This window comes from Lolium rigidum, chromosome 7, assembly GCF_022539505.1.
Source record: "Lolium rigidum isolate FL_2022 chromosome 7, APGP_CSIRO_Lrig_0.1, whole genome shotgun sequence".
In the NCBI taxonomy this organism is placed as follows: domain Eukaryota; kingdom Viridiplantae; phylum Streptophyta; class Magnoliopsida; order Poales; family Poaceae; genus Lolium; species Lolium rigidum.
Window position 1 is genome coordinate 209,942,275 of NC_061514.1, and position 21,388 is coordinate 209,963,662.

The window sequence follows — 21,388 nt, forward strand, 5'->3', positions numbered from 1 at the left end:
CACCCTGCAGTCGTTGGTGGTATGGGTGAACGTGTTATGCCACTTGCAGTATGGCTTTCCGTTCAGCTCCTGCGCCGTGGGGATTTTGTGGCCTTCGGGTACCTTTAGCTGCTTCTCCTTAAGTAAGAGGTCGAAAATTTGCTCAGCCTTGGTCACGTCGAAGTCAAACCCTCTTGGAGGACCTTGTGGCTTAACCCATTTGCAGGACACGGGGCTTGCCCCCCGAGTCCATTCAGCCACTGCTACCTCTTGATCTCCCGCGGAGCCTTCATCTTCATCTGCCTCAACCAGGACCACCGCACGCTTGAATTTATCATGGTACACCTCTGGGTGGCGCTGTTCATATAACGACAGCCTTCCGCACCATATGCGCCGGTGAAGGGTAGTCTCGCTTGGGAGGCCACATCCTTGATCGGTGATGCGAGACCCACCACCGCCAACTCGATCGCTTCTTTTCGGTCACACGAGCCGAATAGCATCGGTTCCTAACGGTCCTGAAGCGCTGGATGTATTCTGACACTGTTTCTCCGCGCTTCTGTCGTACTTGTGCTAGATCGGCAATGCCAGCCTCGGAAGCCTCTGAGTGGTACTGCATGTGGAACTGTTCCTCCAACAGCTTCCAAGTCCGGATTGAGTCTGGTGGCAACGATGTGTACCACCCGAAAGCCGATCCTGTGAGGGACTGTGCGAAGAACCTCACGCGTAGTTCATCTGATGCTGAGATCGTGCCCAGCTGCGCCAAATATCGGCTCACATGTTCGATTGAGCTGGAGCCATCTGACCCACTAAACTTGGAGAATTCAGGGAGCCGATATTTGGGTGGTAGTGGGATCAAATCGTACTCGTTGGGGTACGGCTTGGAATAGCCGATTGCCCTTCTTTTCGGCACCATGCCGAACTGGTCTCTCAAGATTGTATCGATCTGATCCGCGGTGCCGGCTGCAGGAGTCGAACTCCGAAGATTCGCTAGAGTGGCATACTTAGCCAGCCACGCTTGCTTCTCAAGCTCGAGCCAACCGCAGGAGTTGAGCTCGGAGGTTCGTCGGAGTGGCATACTTAGCTAGCCACGTCTCGCTTCTCAAGTTCCGTTCCCGAAGTTCCTCCTCGCTGTTCCGGAAGTCCCCGCCGTTGCGGTCCGGTTCGTGAGTGCCCGAGCTATCGCAGCCTGGCACGTATGTGCACGTGTATCCGTGAGGGATCTCCTTAGGCGCCTCATACAAGAACTGGTAATCACTAGGGTCACCACCGATCTTGTAGACGACGTATGCCGGTGAACTCGGCACTTCTGGTGCTGCCAACGCGAACGGCAGCGGTGGTCGGGACTGGAGTGGTATCTCTCCATGGTGAGTCCCTAGAGCTGGTCCTGACGGAGAGTGCTGATGCCTCATGATTTCCTGGATCACCCGAAGGGCGACGCGCTCCAAAGTGTTCACCAGGCTCTCAGAATGGCGGTGCAGCGAATGAGCTACCATGAAATTAATCTCCTGACGCAGAGACCTGGTGCGTTCTTCTGACGGGGCAGACAGGTCCACTCCATCGAGCGCGCCTTCGGGTGAGAACCCCTTCCACCTGATGCCGTGTGAGCGGGTTCTCTGGAAAGAGCCGATGAGGTCGGCTTCGAGGATCGCTTTGACCTCGTCATACTTCTTCTTGAGCTCCTCGTCCGGTCTTCGTACGTTATCGGAGTTCCTTCCGCCATCTCGGATGTAGATGGCGATGCGCTTGATGTCGAAGATTGTCCCACCGGGCGTGCCGGAATGTGTTGCGGTCGAAACCCACCGGCGAGCAGCGACGGGCAACACAAGAGAGCCGGGAGGCTCCCGGGACCGCGGCTGGCCCCGGTCCCTCGAGCGACGGCCCGCAAAGACTCGGCACGCACGTCCGATGCCGGTGCAAGGGCGTGCCACCCGACCTATACCTGGTCAGGAAGGTGATGGATTTGCTTCGCTTAGTTTCCTGCATGGCATACACGTAAACATTAAATACGAGCCTCGATCGGCTCTCAGGTTGTCCTGTGAATCGGCTCAAGGAGCCGATCCACCCATGATCCGTATGAGGTATACGATCACATGGTGGTCCTGCTTGATCAATATGGAGCTAAAACGACCTACGACGATTTAGGGTTTTCACCACATAATCGGAACATCCTACGCGTGATTGAGCCTGGCGGCCACGCACGGTGATAATAAACCGACCCTAGACAAGGCCTAAAAACCAACATGAAGTTGATCCCCGGAACATCTTATCTAGGGCTAGCAAACTACACCCTACGTGCCACCGGATCCTTCAACCCGTTTGTAAGGCCTAACTATGCAGATATTAAACTAATCCTTGAAGAACAAGGAGCAATCATAACGGATCGGATCTACTGAATAATGATCAAGCGAGGTGCCGCCCTTACACCTAAGATAGGTGTAAGGGCGGCTAGACGTCTAAGGGTTGCATGGACGAAAGCATATGATACGATGAAACAATGCTAACCCTAACACATCTATGATAACTACGTTGCTCGCCATCAACAAGGCTTCAACGACGAGCAACGCATGAACAACGAATAAACGTGTATCGCCTAGATCGCAAGATGCGATCTAGGCAGCATTATGCTTACCCGGAAGAAACCCTCGAAACAAGGGGTTGGCGATGCGCCTAGATTGGTTTGTGATGAACGTGATTGTTGTTTTTCTCAATGACCCTAGATACATATTTATAGTCCGTAGACTTTCTAACGTGGGAATAATCCCAACCGTGCACGAGCCAAATTCTATCTAACCGACACATATCCTACTATGTTTACAGATACACGGGCAAACTAGCCCAAACTTTGTATACAAGGCCGATTCATGTATTCCTTCCATGTATATTCTTCAAGCCCATCTTAATCGCGGCCCACCTCTGATCCGGTCAAATTCTGGTGATAACACACCGCTGTAACATCTAGGGTTGAATCTTGATTGTTTGATAGGGGAAACTCTCCCGATATTGATTACTACTTGTGATGCTATTGAGTGAAACTATTGAACCAAGGTTTATGTTCAGATTGTTATTCATCATCATATCACCTCTGATCATGTTCCATATGATGTCTCGTGAGTAGTTCGTTCAGTTCTTGAGGACATGGGTGAAGTCTAAATGTTAGTAGTGAACTATGTTGATTGATATTCAATGTTATGATATTTAAGTTGTGGTGTTATTCTTCTAGTGGTGTCATGTGAACGTCGACTACATGATACTTCACCTTTATGGGCCTAGGGGAATACATCTTGTATTCGTTTGCTAATTGTGGGGTTGCCGGAGTGACAACAACCTGAACCCCCGTTGGTATATCGATGCAGGAGGGATAGCAGGATCTCAGAGTTTAAGGCTGTGGTTAGATTTATCTTAATTTCTTTCTTGTATTTGCGGATGCTTGCAAGGGGTATAATCACAAGTATGTATTAGTCCTAGGAAGGGCGGTGCATTAGCATAGGTTCACACACACAACACTTATCAAAACAATGAAGATTAATCGGCTATATGAAGCGAAAGCACTAGACTAAATTCCCGTGTGTCCTCAAGAACGTTTGGTCATTATAAGTAAACAAACCGGCTTGTTCTTTGTGCTAAAAAGGATTGGGCCACTCGCTGCAACTATTACTCTCGCATTTTATTTACTTGTACTTTATTTATCTGCTATATCAAAACCCCCTGAATACTTGTCTGTGAGCATTTACAGTGAATCATTCATCGAAACTGCTTGCCAACACCTTCTGCTCCTCGTTGGGTTCGACACTCTTATTTATCGAAAGTACTACGATACACCCCCTATACTTGTGGGTCATCAACAGCACACCATCCTCGCCCATGCCTCTCGCCGCCCGTAGCATCACTTCACCGTCTGCACCCGTGGCCTCCCGCAGCTCGAGGAGCCTATAAAAGGAGCACTCCCCCGTGCTCATTCTCCACACCATTTCACTCCCCTCCTCTCACTGATCCTCCTCAAGCACCGCCGCGTCCCAATTTAGCCCACTGAGCCCCAATTGCTGGACGGAGACCCGCCGGAGCTGGAGTTGCCGAGCACCCCCGGAGCTGCCGCGACCACCATCTGCTTCCTCTTCGTCCACAACGTTGATCGCCGCCACCCCCGACCATCGCCGGCCACCGGTGAGCCCCCCGACCCCTAGGTCCGCCGCAGTTAGGGTTGGAGCTCGCCGTCGACGACGACGAGCCTCGGCCGTCCGATCCTGTTCTAATCCAACGCTCCCTAGTTAGCGTACCGTTTCGGGTTTTAAAACCCCGCTGACAGGTGGGACCCGCTGTCAGGCCGCCCGCGTGTGCGAGAAGCGCCACTGGGCCGACCGTTAACTTTTTCTCCTGGTCCGTTTAGTTTTCCCGCCTAAGCCCATAAATTCAAAATCAGTTTATTTCTTTTTAGCCTAGACATAATATTGATGCACCGTTCAAAATTCAATAGAAAAATATCTCCTCAGCCAAATCTAGTGTTTCAAATTTCTATGAATAGCTTAGGATGTTATCTAGCCAAATAAATTGGTTGCAACCTCAGAAACTTTGTAGATCACCTACAGTAAAAATGATAGGGCAGTCACTTTGCCAATTTCAAACATTTATTAAAAATCAACCATAATGTATTTTGAGGTGATTCCACCTCTCAAAATTCACATTTCAGCTACTCTATCTGAATATGTAAAATAATAGATTTTTAATTACAGTGATCATGGGCTAGATTCAAATAATGGCTATGTGGCTATTTCTAGCCCATTTAAACTATTTTAAAAATGCTAGCCAAACACTATGAGATGTAGCATCTCATTTAAATCACTTTCCCCAAGTAATTTAATCTGAGGTGATGACTTTAGTTACATGGCCTCATATTTTATTATTTGAGGATATTAAATCTTAGTAATTTTTCAATGAGAGGAAATTACTTTTCAAAAGAAATAAATGGAAACCTAGTATTAATTCTTATGATGATAATAGATCATCTTGTGTGAGCCATTATGGCTAAATAGTCTCTTTAAGTATTGTTTGGTGATTATATACCTCGTATCCGTTTATAGACGCTAGTACCGAAGGCTACGGGGAGGAGGAGGTCTTCTACGAAGAAGAGGAGGAACATTTTGATCATTGTACCAACCAAGGCAAGCTCTACTAATGCAAGCTATACTAGTGCAAGATACCATTGCAATACTATTGTGTTTAAGGATTTGTCCAAGCCCAAGTTTTTTTTTATCTTGCACTCTTTTACTTTGGTTATCAAGGCTTATTTTTATAGTTAGCTTTGGTCTAAATATAGAGTACTACAAGAGCATCAAACTTAGACTAGAGAGCTAAAATTTAGTTAGCACCCCTCATGACTAGTTGCTAGTGCTGAAACTAAAATTGACCACTCTAGATGGGAACTTGTGAATCAAATGACTTTGAAAACCTTAGAATGATGAGTCATTCTACTGAAAGTTTTGAAGGTGAATATGATCTTTGAATGACAAGGTGAATTTGACAAAAACTGATGGTTGGGTTCGGATGTGATACCATTCCAAATTTAGAGTACCCCCACAATACCTGATAATGGGTAGAGATAAACTGGAAATTTATGTACTTTAGTATGGGTTCCCTCTGAACAAGCGTCATAGGGGTTATGCCGAGGCTGCCTCCGTGAAAAGTGGAATGACGTGAATGTCTTACCCAAGCCCTGTGCAGTTCCCAGGATGGCAGACTGCCATCGCTGGGAGGCAAAGCTCATAGGGGAGGTGCCTGTACTAGGGTATGTAAGTAAAAGGTTAATGGTTGATGATCCGCATACTGAGTATGATTATTCAGGGCTATCCTTGACAGATGTAATCAAAAGTTGTGGCACAACTGTACAACCTTTGCAGAGTGTTAAACTATTCGAATAGCCGCGTCCGCGGTCATGGACAGTTGGATGGCCATACTGTTCCGTTGTCAGATGTTTTCTAAAAATGACTGGTGACTTGAAAGATGAATTTGACTTGATCACAATAGATTTGTGGGAATGACACTGATGTTCCCACTTGAGTAATTTTAGACAAATAAAGAGTCTTTGACTATTAAGTGTTATGAAATAAAACTAGCTTTGTGCAAATAAACCTAGAAGCTTAGAACCCTTATTAGAGCTACTAGTACTTCTATTAGTGTTAGTTTCCGAGTACTTTAAAAAGTATTCATGGCTTTGTCCCTGGCTATTCAAATGGCCAGACTATGAAGAAGAGCACCAGTACCAGGAAGATGGACAACAGGATGTCTATGATAAGTAGGATCGCCTCCCAACGTCAAGCGTTGCCTGTGAAAAAGATGGACCGCTACTACGTTTCTTCCGCTATGTGTTTTATATCTAATCTTTAGATCAACTGTTGTTTTAAGAATTGGATCATGAGATCCCTTGTTGTAAGACGATTATGATTTGTAATAAATAATGTTCTGTGATATCAACTGTTATGTCTCGCAAAAAAAATCTTCCTGGGATTATGATGTATGGCATAATAGGCATTTGGAATTAAAAATCCGGGTGTTGACAGTTTGCTGTGGGCGGCGGCGGAGGGCGGGACGGAGTAGGGAGGGGTCGCTGGGTTGCCGGAGGACCCGTCCATCGTCGGGATTGCGCCGGCGGCGGCGCGGAGCCGAGGGGCGGGGGCGGGCGGCGAGGCGGAAGGGGAAAATTCAGCGCGGGGGTTTCTTCGCGCGTGGACGAGCGATGCCGCACGCTGTAGCCGACGAGTCATATATGGCGCTCCGGATTGTGCAAAACACCACGCGCCCAAAAAAATTTACAGCGCCGCGCCGTTTACCGCGCCCGAATTCCTGCCGGGCTGCATACCGATCGTTTTTTTGCAGCGGCGGCCTATATAGCGTCTGTTGAGATGCTCTTTAAGACAAGCTGTAGTACGTTTAAATAAAATTAGCTATAGTACTACTGTTTGGGAAAGAAACAAAGCAGGAAGGAAACAGAGCACAAAGATTCGCCGGTCCAATGCCCAATAAATTCAGTGTGTCCAACACCAGATCACTAGGGTCACCAAGGAGTACACGGGAAAAGGGGGTATATTTTTATATTTATAGTAACAAGGAAAAGTAGTACTACGACGGTACTCTATGGGAGTACTTTTTTAGCTCAATAATCACAGTAGTAGGAGCACTTGATGTCACTAGGTGCCTGATGACTTGTGTAATTGCCACTCAACGATGCATGTACACTGCTGCAGTATAGAGTGGCTCGGAATAATAATCACCTTTCCCCTTTCCTCCCATTGTTGTTGTTGTTGATGCCGATGGAGGAAGAGAGGCAGCAGCAGCACAGCAGGCAGAGCGGAGCGAGGCTCTGTGGCTGTGTCCCGCTCCCTCCTCCCGTGCTCTCTCCCTACCACCCAAGAAAAGCAGGCAAGCACTCACGCGCAGGGCCTGGCCTCCACCACGGCTCCACCCCACCTCGGCCGGGCCAAGAACCCCCACCCGCCTCCCAAATGCCTCCTCCCTCCCCCTCCCCTGTCTGTCGCCGCTGCCTTTTCTTCTCCCTCCTTTGGGCCTCCTTCCTCGCGCTCGGGGCCGATGGCGCCGCCGGAGGGGACGGAGATGCGTCCGCAATGCAGGCGCTGCGCCGGGGGCTTGCGCCGCCGGACTGGGCGGCCGCAGACCACTGCTCCTGGCGCGGCGTCACGTGCGCCGGTGGCGCTGTCATCGCGATCGAGCTGCCGCGCCGGGGGCTTCGCGGCGACTTCTCGGCCGCCGCCGGGCTCCGCGCGCTGGCGCGGCTCGATCTTTCCTTCAACGAGATCGCCGGCGCTGTCCCCGCGGCTGTCGGCGCGCTCGCCGGCCTCGAGCTGCTCGACCTCTCCATGAACAGGCTCTCCGGCCCCATCCCGGCAGCCCTCGGCGGCGCCGTCGCTCTCAAGTTCTTGAACCTCTCCAACAACGCGCTCTCCGGCGCCATCCCCGACGACCTCGGGAGCCTCAAGGGACTCCAGGAGCTGCAGATTTCCGGTAACAACCTCACTGGCTCCATCCCTTCCTGGCTCGCCGGGCTCCCCGGCCTCCGCGTGCTGTCCGCCTACGAGAACAAGCTCTCCGGACCGATCCCGCCAGGGCTCGGCCTCTCGTCCAAGCTCCAGGTGCTCAACCTCCACTCCAATGCCCTCGAGGGGAGCATACCCAGCAGCCTCTTCGATCTTGGCAATCTGCAGGTTCTGATCCTCACTGTCAATAGGCTCAACGGCACGATCCCGGACACAATCGGCAGGTGCCTCGGCCTTTCCAACGTCCGTATCGGCAACAATCGCCTCGCCGGCGCCATCCCGGCATCCATTGGCGACGCAACCAGCCTCACCTACTTTGAGGCCGACAGCAACGAGCTGTCCGGAGGCATCCCCGCTCAGTTTGCGCGCTGCGCTAACTTGACGCTGCTTAATTTGGCTTACAATCGCCTCGCCGGCGAGGTGCCGGACATGCTAGGGGAGCTCAGAAACCTGCAAGAGCTCATCATCTCTGGCAACGGCCTCGGTGGTGAGTTCCCGAGGTCAATTCTGCGGTGCCGGAACTTGAGCAAGCTGGACTTGAGCTACAACTCTTTCCGTGGTGGCTTGCCGGATACCATCTGCAATGGATCAAGGTTGCAGTTTCTTGTGCTCGATCACAATGACTTCTCTGGTAGCATCCCGCACGGTATAGGTGGCTGTAGCAGGCTTCTTGAGCTGCAGCTGGCTAACAACAACCTGAGTGGTGAGATACCAGCTGAAATGGGTAAGGTCAAGAGCTTACAGATTGCGCTGAACCTTAGCTCCAATCACCTTTTAGGGCCGCTGCCCCATGAGCTTGGGGGGCTTGATAAGCTCGTCGCACTGGATTTGTCAAGCAATGACATATCTGGTGAGATCCCTGGTGATATGCGAGGGATGATGAGCTTGATACTTGTCAACTTGTCGAACAATCGGCTCCGTGGCGCCATACCGGCGTTTGGGCCATTTCAGAAGAGTTCAGGGTCCAGCTTCTCTGGCAATGCCAAGCTGTGCGGGGATCCGCTGAATGTGGACTGTGGACCAATTTATGGATCCAATTATGCATCGGACCACAGGAAGATATCTTACAGGGTGGCTTTGCTAGTTGTGGGTTCCTGTGTGTTCATCTTCTCAGTCGTATCAATGGTGGTAACGTTGTTCATGTGGCGTGAAAGGCAGGAGAAAGAGTCTGATGCAAAGAAGGCTGAGGCAGGGGAGGTGGTTGTGGAAGCACCTCAGGTCATGGCTTCAAGAGTGTTCATTGAGAGCTTGCAGCAGGCCATTGATTTCCAGAGTTGTGTGAAGGCGACATTCAAGGACGCCAATGAATTGAGGAGTGGCACGTTCAGCACAACCTACAAGGCTGTCATGCCATCAGGCATGGTGGTGTGTGTCAAGAAGCTAAAGTCGGTTGACCGGGCGGTCATCCACCACCAGACTAAGATGATCCGAGAGCTCGAGCGCCTTGCGCACATAAACCATCCCAACCTTGTGCGTCCCATTGGGTATGTCATCTATGAGGATGTTGCGCTGCTGCTGCAGTATCACATGCCGAACGGAACATTGCTTCAGCTGCTGCACGATGCAAACAGCTGCGACGGTGAAAACCACAAACCTGACTGGCCAAAGCTGTTGTTAATCGCCATCAATGTTGCCGAAGGGCTGGCGTTCCTCCACCAGATTGCCACCATCCACCTCGACATTTCTTCGGGCAATGTCTTCCTTGACTCGCACTACAATGCGCTTCTTGGTGAAGTTGAGATCTCCAAGCTACTGGATCCTTCAAAGGGCACTGCAAGCATCAGTGCAGTTGCTGGCACATTTGGTTATATACCTCCAGGTCTGAACTTTTTTCCATATGTGCTCACTATTACACAAGACCTTATTATTCGTAAACATAACAAAGTCTTTCGGTTCCACTTCACGTCTTGTAGAGTATGCCTACTCAATGCAGGTTACCGTGCCAGGCAACGTATACAGCTTCGGGGTACTGCTGCTGGAAATCCTGACCTCGAAGATGCCAGTAGATGAGGACTTCGGAGAGGGTGTAGACCTTGTCAAGTGGGTGCACTCTGCACCTGAGAGGGGAGAGACGCCGGAGCAGATCATGGACCCGAGGATGAGCACCGTGTCGTTTGCGTGGCGGAGGCAGATGCTGGCCGTGCTCAAGGTGGCGATGCTATGCACGGAGCGCCCCCCCGCAAAGCGACCTAAGATGAAGAAGGCGGTGGAGATGCTGAAGGAGGCCAAGAACAGCTGACAATTAACCGCACCCTCTTGCTGAATGCTAAGATTGTTCCTTGGGTGGCGAAATGATGAGCATAAAGAATAATTCCATGCCACGGATCTGCAGTGATTAGTTGGTTGGGTATGAGCTTCAGTAGCCATTTTCTTCTTTGTATATATAGTCTTCCTTTTGCTCAAGCCGGTCGTATGCATTGTCAGATGCCGAACCTTACAGCATAAAAAAACCGTGCAATGAGCTTTGAGCACAGTGTTTTGCATTATAATTGGCAATGTGAGAATGTTTGGTAGGTTTCTGTTTGGAGGCTCAGTTAAGGAGCATACTACTTTTATCCTAAACCGAACAGAAGCTTGGAAGAATGCAGTGTAAAACGTGAGATCAGGTAGGAAATTTGCCTACTCGGATGCTTTCCGAGATAGGTTGTTGTTCTATTTATAGTAGGGCACATATGCCGGTTTATAGAGAGTTCAATACAATGACTAATACCACTACGTATATCATACGGACTATGTTGTGTAACACCCTCCTTTAATCACAACTTAGTCGAGTTTAGATTATGTCGTAAAACTCCTCTTAGGAAGTGGTTTTGTAAACCCATCTGCAATTTGATCCTTTGAAGAAATAAACCGAATTTCCAGCTTCTTGTTCAATTCTCTCTCGCGAACAAAGTGAAAATTTACGTCAATGTGTTTTGCTCTTGCATGAAACACTGGATTCTAAGCATCTTCCAATCTCTTAACAGGCCGTAGCCTGGTAGAAAATATCCTGGGCAACCATTTGAAGGCGGTTGTATCCAGAAACCATGCACTTCCGCTGGTCCTCCGGGAGCAAGAAGCGCCAAAGCTGAATCCAGTGGACCATAGTGTGAATAACTTGCAGAAAATTTGTAGAATCTTTTTTGTTTCCTGCAATTTCATAATGACCAACATAAAGCTGATACACCAATGCGAATTCTAGCTTTATCGGTTTTATCTGTTCCATTAAGCCAATTCCCAAACATATTTGTGATATTGGATGGAGGAGGAATATTATATGCAGTGAAAATTACTCGCCAAACAAGTCTAACAAATGGGCATGAAATAAATAAATGTTCGACTGTTTCCTCGGCGTCACAGAAGCAAAATTTTGTGTTTCCATGCCAATTCCTCTTTACTAGATTATCACGAGTTAACAGAACTTTTCTACTAAGGAACCACATGAAAATTTTAATTTTTAGTGGGATTTTTAATTTCCAAAGATATTTGCGTAGATATCTGGCATGATCATTTAACATATTAACATACATAGACTTTACAGTAAAAATTCCTGATGATGTTAGAACCCAAACAAAATTATCTGGTTCGTCATCTGAAGGTATATATGATGCCCCCCACGGGGGCCTCACAGCGTATCCACGTTAGCTACTAGGCACACACCGACTGGGCAGTTGCTTCGTGTGCGTCTCCACCAGTTGGTCCACGTGGTGTTGCATGATTGGTTTGGGCTAAAATATCTCTCATCCCGTCGGCCCAGTGGCCCTGCAAGAACCAACATCCCGTCCCTGTCCTGTTCTCTCCTCCCAACTCGCTCCACCTCAGCCGCCGGCCGCCGCCCGCCGCCCGGCGGCTCGCGCCGCTGCCTCGAGCCGCAACCTTGCGCCGTCCTCCTTCCATCGCGTGGCCGGCGGCCAACTTCCTTTTCCCAGCGACGGCCAATCCTGCGAATAGAAACACCCACAGGTCAAACCCTAGACGAATCCCCACCCAGCTTTGCATCTCTATTCTCCCCAATCCCTCCCCTGCTGCTCCTCCTGAATCCCCTCCCTCCACTCCAAGTCCGGCGAGCCGGCGGCGTCTGTTTTCTCTCACTCGCGCGTGTCTGCTGCCCCTGCCCGTCCTTCTCGTGCTGCCATAATCGGACGGCCAAATCCGCCGGGATCAGCCTCCTCCTCGGATGGAGACATGGAGGCGAGGCGGGAGCCGCTGCCCATGGTCGCGAGGATGACCAGCCACTCGCACCACTGCCGCTACAGGTCCCCTCTCCATCCTCATCTATGCAAGGTTCAAGGGCCACCGCTCGCGTTTCTGTGATGCTACCTCTCCCTGCTCCCTGCTGAGGCAATGGGATCTCTAACCCCTTTGTGTTGAGCATGATGACTCTGTTGTGTTGCTGCCATTTAGAAAAGGGAGGACACAGAAGCGAGGGGTCAGATCAGGCCGCCGCTCGCACCGCCGTGCACCGGGTCATTGCTGCAATGAACAACTTGTAGCCGCTGAGAATACTGCAGCTCGCTGCTCGCACCGCCACAATGTTCCGTTCTGTCGCTGGGAGGAGCTGCTGGTGGATACCACTATACCATTCAGTAGTGACATGTTTCTTTTTTCATTCAGTTAATTGCATTGGACTATTATCTTATAGTAATTTCTGCAGTTTGATAGCTTAAATCTATATCATGTAATTGCGAGGGTAGTGCATTGGCGTTCACACAAGCGTTCATTGACTAATTTTTCAATGTCACATCAACAAAAAGAATGTAGCTGGTTCGGTTTCAGTGAAACATATTTACTTTCATGAAAGAATCAGATGTTACTAATTTTTGACTTTGTAACTTTTACTGCATAATGTACAAGGACAACACTTCCTAGATTTCTACCTTTACGTAGAGGATAGGAAAATATTTCTAACTTGTAGTGAGCCTGAACACTGTATTCAATTTTAATTCGACAGGGTAAGTAGATCTCTCTTTGACTTTTTAGAAACTAACTTGGAAAGTTCAAAGTTCTGCGTGCTTGGTTATTTAAAGAATCTGCATATAGAAAGCAGAACACGCAAAGAAACTGCCCATATTTTAATTGGCGATTTCGAAGGAAATATCTGCCGTTTGATGGCTGAAGCCGTTGCGCTTAGCCATTACATCACTGTAAACTGAATCATATCTAGTCCGATCATAGCCCATTAGCTTGCATATATACTATCTGTATACCATACAATACTTTTTCTTCATATATTATATTTAGTGTTAGCTTTGTCAATTTTTGCAGCCGTTGCCGAGCTTCTTGATAATGCAAATAACAAGGTAACCACTGAGGCTTAATTAGCATCAATATATTTGCCTATAGTCTGGTCGACACCACCACCTCTCGTCGTCGACACCAGCGCCGCCGTCGCGCGAAGCAACACCATCGGCGGTCATTCGCAGGTACACGACCTCTCCCTCCTTTGGTTCTTCTCTGTCTCCTATCCATGGTCTGCAGAAGGAGCGCGGGGCAGCAGATGCGAGGGCGTTGAGAGTAGTCGCCGGCGATGGTGGTGAAGAGGAGCACGCATGGGGAAGAGGCACACTGACGCTGGCCAACCTCCGCCTCCCACCCCTCATCGTCGCGCTAGGCGGAACGATGGCAACTTCATTGATGGTCTGCAAGACCGCAGATGCGCGGTAATCCCTGGTCGATTTCAGTTTTATTTTATTTTCATGTCACCCTGCTTCATCTCGCCTCATATCCCGTCGAGCTGGCGACTTCTATTGGTTTTGCTGCTACAAAATTTTATACTTCTACCCTGTACCTAGCATCGGTAAGTATAATCACCTCGTTATCTATGGTGTTTAGCTAAACAAACGTTTTGTATCCTCTCCTCTTGACAAGGTTCCATGTGTTGTAGTTGTTTAGCTAAACAAACAGTGCGCACCAATCCAATCTCTCCTACTCTGCCTCTCATTCCCAGATTTCTCTCTCTGGATTCCCTTCTTTCTCATGAGCAAATTTGGTCAAATAATTGTGTGATTGGTCAGGAAAGGAGATGCAAGGAAGGTGTTGATTTTGCACAGATTGTCTGTGTCGTCAGGTACCCTCTATGACCACTTCATTTTCTGAAGTTGAGCTACAAAACGTGCCTTGCATGTACTATCGATTATGTGGCTTGGTCATGCAAACTATTATTGCTATACAGATGAATCATTCCTGATAAAAATATATTTGTTTTAGGTTTGAGACAGGCATCAGATGAACCATACGTCGCCGGTGCTGATGGTGGTTTATGTTTCTTGCCTACCCATACACTACAGTGCAGGTTCATACTTTTATACTTTTTTATTTGTTTGTTTATTCTATTTGCTGATTTGGTTGAGCTGATTTGGGGTTTTTCCTCTTTGTCTGTGCAGCTATAGGAGGCTTTAAAGAATTTAAATGGAGCACAACCCCACTGTCTATGTCCTGGTGTCATCGCGGCATCGCTACTGTATGCATTCAGGGTGATTTCTTTTTTATCTTTGGGTACATGGAAATGGAAGCTTGCGATATAAACTTAATATAACCATTCGCCTCGAGAATTTTATCCCTAAAACTGGCAATTTCAACATGGTTGTCAGTAACCACTTCTGTTTGATTATGAATATGGTTCATTATGTTTAGAAATAACTCCTGGATTGTAGGTGTGAGTATTACATATCAGTCTTATATATCTATTTTCCTTAATTTTCATTCAATGACGTATACTGGATGGAGTATATTTGGAGTCCGAAGGAACATTGAGGGTTGCCGTTGCAACTGCCAACTACTCTGATTTGTTTACCATTCATGTGAGGAGTCACCATGTTAATAGGGACAGGGTTGTTTTCAATGTCTTCTTTCTCACTAATGGTTTCTTAATTCATCTAATAAAAGCTTTCTTAGTTTCTGAGTTTTCATAATTTTTTGTCAATAATAAACAGAGTGCTTTATCAGAGTGTGCTAAAATCGTTTAACTATTTCACGGCATTCGGTTCTACCTGCGCTACTTCCTATTTATTTGCTTGGAACCCTGTTGTCCACCTCAACTTTTCGCGGTTGTTTTGTTCGTGCGGGAAAGCAACCTTCTACCATTGGTCAAATGAAGCTTTCTATGTGAACTTATAGTTTTTTCTTGCTTTTCTAAATTGACTTGAGCATATTCAGTTTGAGATATTAGCGATTCTCAGTATCAAAACATAATAGGTGAAAGTGTGGTTCTTTTCTTTTTTTGCAGAGCACAACATGAGCATGGAACATTGTAGCCATTTGAAGGGTTAGGTCAGAGTGAGAATGTCAAATGAAATCTTCACTCCTACCAAATACTAATAGGTGAAAGCTTGGTTCTTTTCTTTTTTAGTTGTTGTGGCTAATCTTGTGTCCATTGTCATCGAAGAGATAGATAATAAGCCTATGCCTTGCACATTCCGAGCACTCATATGCAATTTTTGTAATTGGCCTACGCCTTGCACATTCTGAGCACATTTCCACTCCTTTTCACTTCTTGCTTCTGGTTTGTTTTGGGTCACTGGTTTGTTCCATCTTCTCTATTTTTTTGATTCTCCTTTGTGTTCTCTTTGATCTCGCTGGTTCTGCTTCTTCGCCCTTTTGCTTGAAATGCTTGTTGTGACCTTCAACCTTTTGTACAGGTCATTCCATCGTAGGATGTTGCTGGCCAAGGGCTCCTGCTGGTCAATTGCAGGTCAGTGTTTTTTATGGTGAGTACTTGGTCCAGGTTGAGGTAAGAAATTTGTCTCATGTCTCTTCCTATATGAATCAAGCAATTTTCTTGAGTATTTGCAGCTGCATACATCTCAAGTTTTCCCTTTCTCATGGTAGTGTAGTTTTTATCGGTAAGACTAGAAGCTAGCATTGCTCATCAATTCGTAGTGGCTTAGGCTGGACATTTATTCCACTCAAGTACATTTCAGGTGAGACCGTGAGGTCATGCGCTGATATTTTTTGGCCATGCATGATGTTCTGGTATTTCAGCTTATATGCTTGTGCAATGCTTGCATTTTGAGCACTGGTTTGTTGCTTAATTCTTGCACATCTAATTCTATGCCTCTTAGTATTACTGTAATCTTCCCATGTATCTTTTCTACTTGTATCCGATCATCATGAGTTCAGTTTAGTACATCTATTGTGTTCACAATGCTTCGTTATTTAATGTTGAGTGCTATAAAAAAAATCTATAATGCTGCAATTACCTAGAAAAAGTTATTATAATGTTCCAAGTTTCTATCTTCAGGTAATTGACATGAGTTTTAGAGATTCAGTATATTTGGATTAAGGTGTGTTTTAAATCTTTAACATCTGATCGAAGAACTATCTGAACAGAGAATTAGTGAAGTACTGATGTAATTGTGTTCTAAGTTGTTGTGCACTACTTCCTCAAAATTAGAGAGCTTGCCATTAATGTGCATTACCCTGTATAATTCTTTTTGTTCTATTTGGCCATGAACATGAGATATTTGAGTTAAGTTCAGAGAAGACATACTTTCTCATAAATCTCTTAGTATATTTCCATATTTCCATAGTGTATTTAGCTGTTGTTATCTCAGAATCATCTACAAGTACATCTTTTAGTATATTTCCATATTTTCTCTATTGCCTGTATGTATCGCATTTCTCTGCTATACAGTTTGCTGCTCCGCTCATGATATCAAATTTGAAACTGAAATATTTGCTATCGAATTTGTCCCTATCATTATAACATCAAGTCCTACTGAGTTTTGCCAGTGTGTGTTTCTACTTAATTTTGACGGCGTCTATTTGCTTCCAAATGTGTTATCACTTCCGCTGCCTAATATGTTAGAGCATAAGATATATGGTGCGGATTGAAAATAAAATACTGAAAAAATTTGTTGCTGCAATGGCCTTGACATCAAAGATGTCATGTTATTGGTGTGTAACATATAATGTTATCAATTCCTCTAAATACCGAGATGCGATAATGCCTACAAACATTTTAACATTTCCTGCATGTTTTACCGCATCTTTGTAGGTGTGGTTCGATGTCGGGATGATGCTCAAGTGTTGCCCGTGGTTCGGGTAAAACACCACTTGCTTTGATGGAGCCATTATTAATTACACAATTTTGTTGAATAATTTCTTAGAAAAAGAAAGCTAAATTTGCATGTAGCTCCGTTGATTCGGTTTCACATGAAGGCCACAAAATTAATACGATCAATGCGCTACTAAAGAAATAGCATTTAGTTGATTCTCATACTTATTATGTATGATATTCATATTAGCATTTAGTTGCTCCAGGATTCCAGAAATAGTGGCTTGAGATCTGAGTTAGGTAGCACTGTTCAAGGTGGTATTTCAGTGTGGTAACCACTTTTGTTTGATTATGAATGTGTTGTTGTGTTTTCATCTAAGCTTGCAATGTTAATGGTTTTAAAATAATTTATGTATTCCTAATTGCATCGCTTATTGGTTAGCGAGCACATTATTGGTTAGTATATTTCTCAGTTTTCCTTTACTTTCATTTACTAACCCCATTTTTTATACTGATTGTCAGGCATAGTATCATATTGTAAAACTTCTAGATCAATGCACTTTGGTATGCTATTTATGTCCCCTCACCCATCGGTGCCCTTATTTGTTTCCCTCGTGGGCCATTTCTCCTTTTCCCTCAAATAAGCATGGCTTCTCTCAATTTTACTATCCATCTGCTCTTTCGATTCTTGCTAGGTTGGCTCAATTTCTTCGTCGTGCATCACAGAAGCCTTTGTCGTGCTTTCCGGAAGTTTTCCTAGGTCAGCTTCTATTTATCTCATCGTTGCTGGCCATATTGGTTGTTTGGTACCATGTAGAAATTTACACCTTGATCTTTTTACCAGTTATCGGTTCTTATGCATACCATAAATATATTGTACAGCTCGATGGTCTGTTGGGGAACTAGCTACCAGGAAGGTCTGGAACGCCCAGCTATCAAAACTTCATGTATGGTAAGCTAGGTTAGTTGTAGAAGAACCTAACGAATTCTTCACTCCACTGATTACCAGCACATGCAACAAGTATAGGTATGGTACTTTTCTTTTTGAAATCAGGTAGCATTCCTCATGTTTTTGTTCATGGGGTGGCTCTGAAAATTGATCCAACAAAGAGGGTGCATGATGAGCAGCTCTGCTTTGGTCATATATGTACTTTATACTGAACCAATCAATCTGTTATGAAAAGGAGGAGACCATTGTAATGTACTCTCACTCTCAGCTTCATATGTTCAAGCAAATTGTTGAACATATCCCTTAATTATCAATTGATGTGTCATGAGCCAGTCCCTTCACATTTTCTAGCTTATCTTTATTCTTTACCAATCTATCTAAGCTTAATTCCTCTTTTACCCATCGACTAAATGCGGTCAAAATATTTATCTATTATTTCGGGAAAGCCTTCTTGAGAAGGCGGGAGCGATGCCTTATGTTGAGGTTTCTAATGGAATGTATGCCTTTTCCTTGGTGGCGCAGTCCTCGGAGAAATTACATGATGGCAGTAAGTGACCCAGTCTCGACTATAAAACATCACATCTTGTGTGTTTTATGTTTTTCTGAATTTTATTTGTTTGAAGAAAAGTACATCTATATTATGTAGTATAGAAGCTTATACATGCAATATTTCGAGTTAACGTGGCCCACATCTCTTTTGTATTTAGTTGGAGATTGGGGTGTGGATAGTTTGCTTTAGCTACTTATGCACTATAAAAATAATGAATCCATTATATATCGAGGATGATGTGTAGCTCCAGTCATGTTTTTTTTAGCTGGGAAAAAGGAAATACCCATGATAGGTATTACAAAGCATTAGGTGTATGTCCTTTATGAAAGAAAAAACAATGACTATTCGGGTTAGTAATGGTTCAAAATTTTGAAACTCACTACTTCATAAAAGTGAAAGGGAAATATACAAGTCCTAACTAATGGCCTGATAAATATATTATGGGGTTATGATATTTAAGAAGAGCTCTGAATAGAGCATTCTGCATACAAAAGCCATCAATCGGTATTGGAAACCTGAAAATATGAACTAATAAAGGAATAAATTGTGTTGATTCAAAAAGGTATTTGTCTTATTCGAGAAATTGAAAACTATTACGGTTTATCCTAATACTCTTATTTAGATTCATTAGCATTTTTCCTCATTGACAAACACATTGAACAGGCTTGCCACTTTCATAACCTGTTATTTACGGGGGTACATGGCTCCTCGGTGGTAAATGGTAGATAATGTTTTCTGTCACAATTAAAATATCACTTGTGTCTATCTACATTCGTCTCGACAATTAGACCACTGCAACTCAAGAAGGTTAGAGATTGGGCTTTGGAGAACGATATAAGAAATATGTTGCTTTCTCAATTAGAAAGGTTGTGCTAGAAGAATACATGCATTTACTACCCATATTTCTGGAGACTTCAGTATATGTAACAATTATGTATGTATGGCAGTGTGCTTTGCTCTAGCTTAAGAGTACCACTGATATGTATTTCCTTGTGCTCCCTAATATGTAACTTTAATGTATGTAGGAGCAATGTGCTTTGCTCTTACTTGTCGAATGTATTTCCATGTGTTCCCTAGAGATGCATGTTTTCTATATGACATGTGAATAAATCTCAAAGATTCGCATATGCTTAAATAGTTGGTTGATCCGCCATTGATTTGCTGATTACATAGCAGGCATTTTGTATTACATGTCTTATCATGTCTGGTAGTTTCGTGTGATTTATCCCAATTTCATTTTAACGACACTGTTTTGTAAAACCTAAGAAATGGTTTGTCATATTGGTAGTTAAATTTTATTGTTGTTACATAGAATGAATATAAACATGAACTACACGGGGTCGTGCGCCAAGGCGCACATCTAAATCTAGTTTAAATTTATCTCCGTCAACCGTTGACATAAATGAACCCAGTGATCCCATCTATTACCCAACAGTTGCCTGCGAAAACCAATATTTAGCGGAACCAAACTCATAACATTTACCACCGTATCATGTTTACGATGAACTATATTATAAAGCTGTGGGTACTGGGATGCGAGGGTTTGTTCTCCGAGCCATATATCTTCCCAGAAGCGGACTCCTTCCCCGGAGCCAACTTTAAAACTCCCTCTGCTAAAGAAATCCCCTTTAACTTTCATTGATCCCTTCGAGAAAGGTGCGTCGGTTGGCTTACTTTGAACTTCAGCCAGAGTCTTCTGTGAAAGATATTTGTTTTTTAACCACTACTGCCATAACCCTTCTTCCGATAGAAGCTTATAAAGCCATTTACTAAGAAGACAAGAGTTTTTAATTTCAAGTACTTCCACGCCAAGACCACCTTGGTCCTTAGGTCTACAAATCACATTCCACCTAGTTAACCGATATTTCTTTTTATTTTCCTCACATTGTCAAAAGAAACGTGATCAAAAAAATATAATCTCGTCCTTACCCCCTTAAGTATGTCAAAGAAATATAACATGAACATTGGTAAACTAGTAAGAACGGAGTTGATCAATACGAGGCGATCCCCATATGATAACATTTTCCCGGCCCAATGTAACGACCCGGAAAAACCCAATATATTAGATTTCCTTCGTTGCGTATTTTTCCGTGTCGTTCCAAGTCATCATATCATCATGCATATTTTGTGCGCAAAATTATTTTATTAAAATATTATTTTAATGACAAAATTGTTCTCTCCTTCTTGTCCCAAAAATATATTATTTTTCTCTTGCTTTATTTTCTGGAATAAAAGCTTTTAGGAATGGTTTAAAAGAAAACAGCAAAATATGAAAAGAGAAAACAGCTTTATAAAAAAAAGGGGAGGATACCTTCCACCGGCCAGGCCTTGCACCGGCCCAACCGGCAGCCCATCCCGCAGCCACCAGCCCACCTCAGGCCCCTCCTGGCCGAAACCCTAGCCCCCTGGCATTTTTCTGTTCCTACCACCCCGCCGCCGCCATGTCCTTTTGCACAAAACCCCTCCCCTCTTTTCTTTTCGCGAATCGGTCCTCCCACCTCCTCTCTCTGCTCTCTTCCGTCCCGAGCCCGAGCTCCTCTGCTCGACCCCGAGCAACCCCGAGCAGCTCCCCTCCCCTCGTCGCCACCTCCCTGCACCTCCTATCGCGCCGCCCACTTCCGATGCGAGTGCCGCGCGCCTCCGTCTCGCTCGACCTCGTCCCCGACCGCCGACGCCAAGCTCGTCACGGCGTCCTCCCGCTCGCCTCCCGTGTCCCCTCCTCAAGCTCCTGCACCGCCCGGCATCGCAGCTCCGTCGCCATGCGCGCGGCCCCGCCTCTCCTTCCTCTACAGCACGCAGCGCTGCGAGCCCGCCATCCGCCGCCCCTAGCCACGGTTGCGCGAGCCAGCGAGATCCTCCCCGACGTCTGCTCTTGTTCCCGGTGCCGCCTGCCT

At 45.7% G+C, this 21,388-nt stretch overlaps 1 protein-coding gene and 2 long non-coding RNA genes across 8 annotated transcripts; all 3 read left to right on the forward strand.

Moving 5' to 3' along the window:
- Positions 1-7,829: 7,829 nt before the first annotated feature.
- Positions 7,830-10,554, forward strand: LOC124673806 (leucine-rich repeat receptor-like tyrosine-protein kinase PXC3). 2 transcript variants are annotated; one of them, XM_047209844.1, is made up of 2 exons: positions 7,830-9,840; positions 9,935-10,554. In XM_047209844.1, exons 1-2 carry the CDS (start codon positions 7,845-7,847, stop codon positions 10,258-10,260), a joined length of 2,322 nt encoding a protein of 773 aa, XP_047065800.1. In that variant the 5' UTR covers positions 7,830-7,844; the 3' UTR covers positions 10,261-10,554. The 2 variants fall into 2 exon arrangements, with proteins under 2 accessions (XP_047065800.1, XP_047065801.1); XM_047209845.1 differs by having other exon boundaries at positions 9,955-10,138.
- A 1,315-nt stretch (positions 10,555-11,869) lies between these two features.
- LOC124674055 lies at positions 11,870-16,095 on the forward strand. 5 transcript variants are annotated; one of them, XR_006992936.1, is made up of 7 exons: positions 11,870-12,564; positions 13,266-13,660; positions 14,015-14,067; positions 14,208-14,292; positions 14,384-14,460; positions 15,226-15,320; positions 15,638-16,095. It is a non-coding gene; the product is annotated as an uncharacterized LOC124674055 (long non-coding RNA). The 5 variants fall into 5 exon arrangements; XR_006992935.1 differs by having other exon boundaries at positions 11,870-12,256; positions 12,405-13,660; XR_006992933.1 differs by having other exon boundaries at positions 11,870-13,660.
- A 966-nt stretch (positions 16,096-17,061) lies between these two features.
- LOC124675676 lies at positions 17,062-18,258 on the forward strand. The gene is made up of 2 exons (XR_006993380.1): positions 17,062-17,755; positions 17,878-18,258. It is a non-coding gene; the product is annotated as an uncharacterized LOC124675676 (long non-coding RNA).
- Positions 18,259-21,388: the final 3,130 nt, after the last annotated feature.